At 50.9% G+C, this 2,773-nt stretch overlaps 1 protein-coding gene across 1 annotated transcript; it reads left to right on the forward strand.

The window, feature by feature from the left end:
- The first annotated feature begins 294 nt into the window (after window positions 1-294).
- Window positions 295-2,577, forward strand: LOC142371674 (homeobox protein Hox-B6a-like). The gene is given in 4 exon segments (XM_075454390.1): window positions 295-1,088; window positions 2,228-2,358; window positions 2,360-2,395; window positions 2,397-2,577. Coding segments are annotated over 4 exon segments (843 nt in total). The 5' UTR covers window positions 295-529; the 3' UTR covers window positions 2,514-2,577.
- The last annotated feature ends 196 nt before the right edge of the window (window positions 2,578-2,773 follow it).

A 2,773-nucleotide genomic window follows, 5' to 3' on the forward strand; every position in this document is an offset into this window, starting at 1 on the left:
TTCTTCCTTTCTCCAACGAAAGGAAAAGGGACCAACTATTGCCAGGCACGGAGGCCTGCCATTGGTCAGCCCGAGGTCAGCTGGTCTCTGCCTCCCCTCACACTCTTCCTCACCCCATCCCATTTTCTCCACTAACGTATACACACAGAGACTCTCTCTCTCTCTTGCTACTGATCCTCTACCCCCCACCCGCGCCCAATGCTGGCACTCAGGCAAACGAGACCCCCCCCCCCTCAAAAAAAAGAGAAAAACTTCACCCTCCTCACCCCTCCTCCCAATCTGCGATAAACTAAGTGATAGCAGCAGCCCGTCAGCCTGTCGGCTATAAAACACAACAAATCATAAAGTGTAGGCAGCGGAAAGCAGAGGAAGGAGGACGGGAAGAAGAACGTAAGCTCATGTCTACTCCTCCTTCCACTTCTTGTTCAGCGGGTAAACCTTGTTGTGTTTGTTTCGTGCCCTCCTGTCCTCCCCTCTCCTCTTCTCCCCTTCTCTTCTCCTCCTTCCTCTCCTTTCAGCCGTTTTCCCAATGAGTTCATATTTTGTAAACTCCTCATTCCCGGTGTTACCGGGGGCGGGTGGAGGCGGGCAGGCGGCGACGGCAGAGCCCTTCCTGGGTCAGATCTCGCTTTATTCGTCGGGATACGCCGACCACCCGCTCAGACACTATCCCGGGGCCGCAGCCGTGACCGCCGCCGCGGCGGTGGCATACAGCACGAGCGGAGGTACCGTGCACCAGGAGAAATCCTACCCGGTGCCCACTTACTACCAGCAGGCAGCTAACGGACCCTACAGCGGGCATCGCGCGGCCGCAGCGGCCGGGGTAGGGGGCGCTGCCGGAGCCGGCGCCTGCGACTACGCCACGGCGGCAGCGGCCGCCGCAGCGGCAGCTACGACCTTCTACAGGGACAAGGAGCACCCGTGCACTCTGGAGGAGCACCAGCTCGCGCTCAGCCAGGATGGCATGCATCGTAAACTGGAGTGCTCGGGGCTCGGTGGAAAGGGGCTGTTTGGTGAAACCATGGATGACAAGCAGGCGCCTTCAGCCCCCATTTACCCGTGGATGCAGAGGATGAACTCGTGCAACGGTGAGTGTGCTCTGCCTCCTCTCCCCCTGCCTTTGCATATTTTATGACCCCCAACATAAAATCTGACGTCTTATTTCCTCTGTCATCTTCTCTGGTCGCCTTTTTCTTGCCTCCTCTCTCAGTAGTCTTTTTTTATTATCCCGTCTGTTGACTTTTCAGTCAGTCATGGTATTTTATTGTCTGTCATAAAGCAGCTTTGTTTGGGTTGAGGCTTCTGTAACTATGTGTGACTTGCTGCTTAAGAAAGCTGCTGCCGAGCAGGAGGAAAGTTTTAGTAAATGTCCATCAGTTATCAAAGAGAGGAAAGCAAAACCAGGCAATCTCTATCTTCTGTTTTCTTTTTTAAACATCTATCCCACACAGACCACCAACAGCAAAAAATATCCCCCCTCACATCTGAAAAGACTTTTATAAATTGAATAAGGGCCAATCACAGTTTCTCCTGTTGTCACAATGACTTCTTCTGTGGTATCTTAAAGGCAGCCCGTAATGCGCCTCACAGAAGACAGGTTGGTGCACTGTTTGTTCAAACCCTGATCATGCCTGTGAGATACATGCACCGCCGCTTTTAGATGAAACCGAGATAAGGAAAGCACACTGCCGCCTCAGCCCCAGAAAGAGAGCGGTGTGGGGAGGATGGAGGGAATAATGGAGGACAGAGCAGAGCCATTGTTGTGCAAAGCCAAGCATGACCCGCTGCAAGCAGGAATATATGCTGCTAAAAGACAGCGTCTCAGAGAAGAACAAACAAATAAACAAACAAACAAACAAACAAACACCGCCGCGCGGTAATAGTCCAACTTGGCTTCTAAATATTTGGATTTAGACTAAAATTCTGAAAGCTGAAGATACTTGCCTTTACTCTAATATAATGATAATGATACTAATAATTATTATTACTATTATTATAATAGCTATTTTTGTTCTGGGCTATCTGGGTCCAGGTCAGAGTCTGACTTTATTAACCCACAGAGGGGGCAGGAGAGGAACCTGGGAGGTGAGACACAAAGAAAAGCATCTTAGAGATGATAAGTCATGGTGGCAGCATAGTTTACTCTCTCTCTGAAAATGTTTTGGTGTGTTGTTGTGAGTTACTTTGGTTTGAATGTAACGTTTTATATCCTCTCTTCATCTCTCAGGGACCTTCGGCAGCCCCGGGAGACGCGGGCGGCAGACATACACACGATATCAAACGCTCGAGTTGGAGAAAGAGTTTCACTTCAACCGTTATCTCACGCGGCGGCGGCGCATCGAGATCGCGCACGCACTCCTGCCTCACCGAGCGGCAGATTAAGATTTGGTTCCAGAAGCCGGAGGATGAAGTGGAAGAAGGAAAACAAGCTCATTAACTCTTCCTCCGGCTCGTCGTCCTCATCTTCCTCCACTGTGAACGGTACAGATGAAGAGGAGAAACGGACTGAGTAAAGGTGAAGAAGTGACTGCTGCAGCACATGAAAGGAGGAGAGGAAGACATGAGAAAGATATGCTGGTTAATCTCCCCCCCCCCCCCCCCCACCCAGCCACCCACCTCCGCTTGGAGGCTTGCCTTGTGTGGACATTCAGGAAAGCACATTCTACGTGTTTTCTTATTTACTTTCTGAATGAGCAGACAGGAAACATGCAGCACACCAGCTCTCTGATATCAAACCTGAATTTCTTTCACCGGTGTCCAGGAAAAGGCGCTG

Source organism: Odontesthes bonariensis, chromosome 21 (assembly GCF_027942865.1).
Source record: "Odontesthes bonariensis isolate fOdoBon6 chromosome 21, fOdoBon6.hap1, whole genome shotgun sequence".
Lineage (NCBI taxonomy): Eukaryota > Metazoa > Chordata > Actinopteri > Atheriniformes > Atherinopsidae > Odontesthes > Odontesthes bonariensis.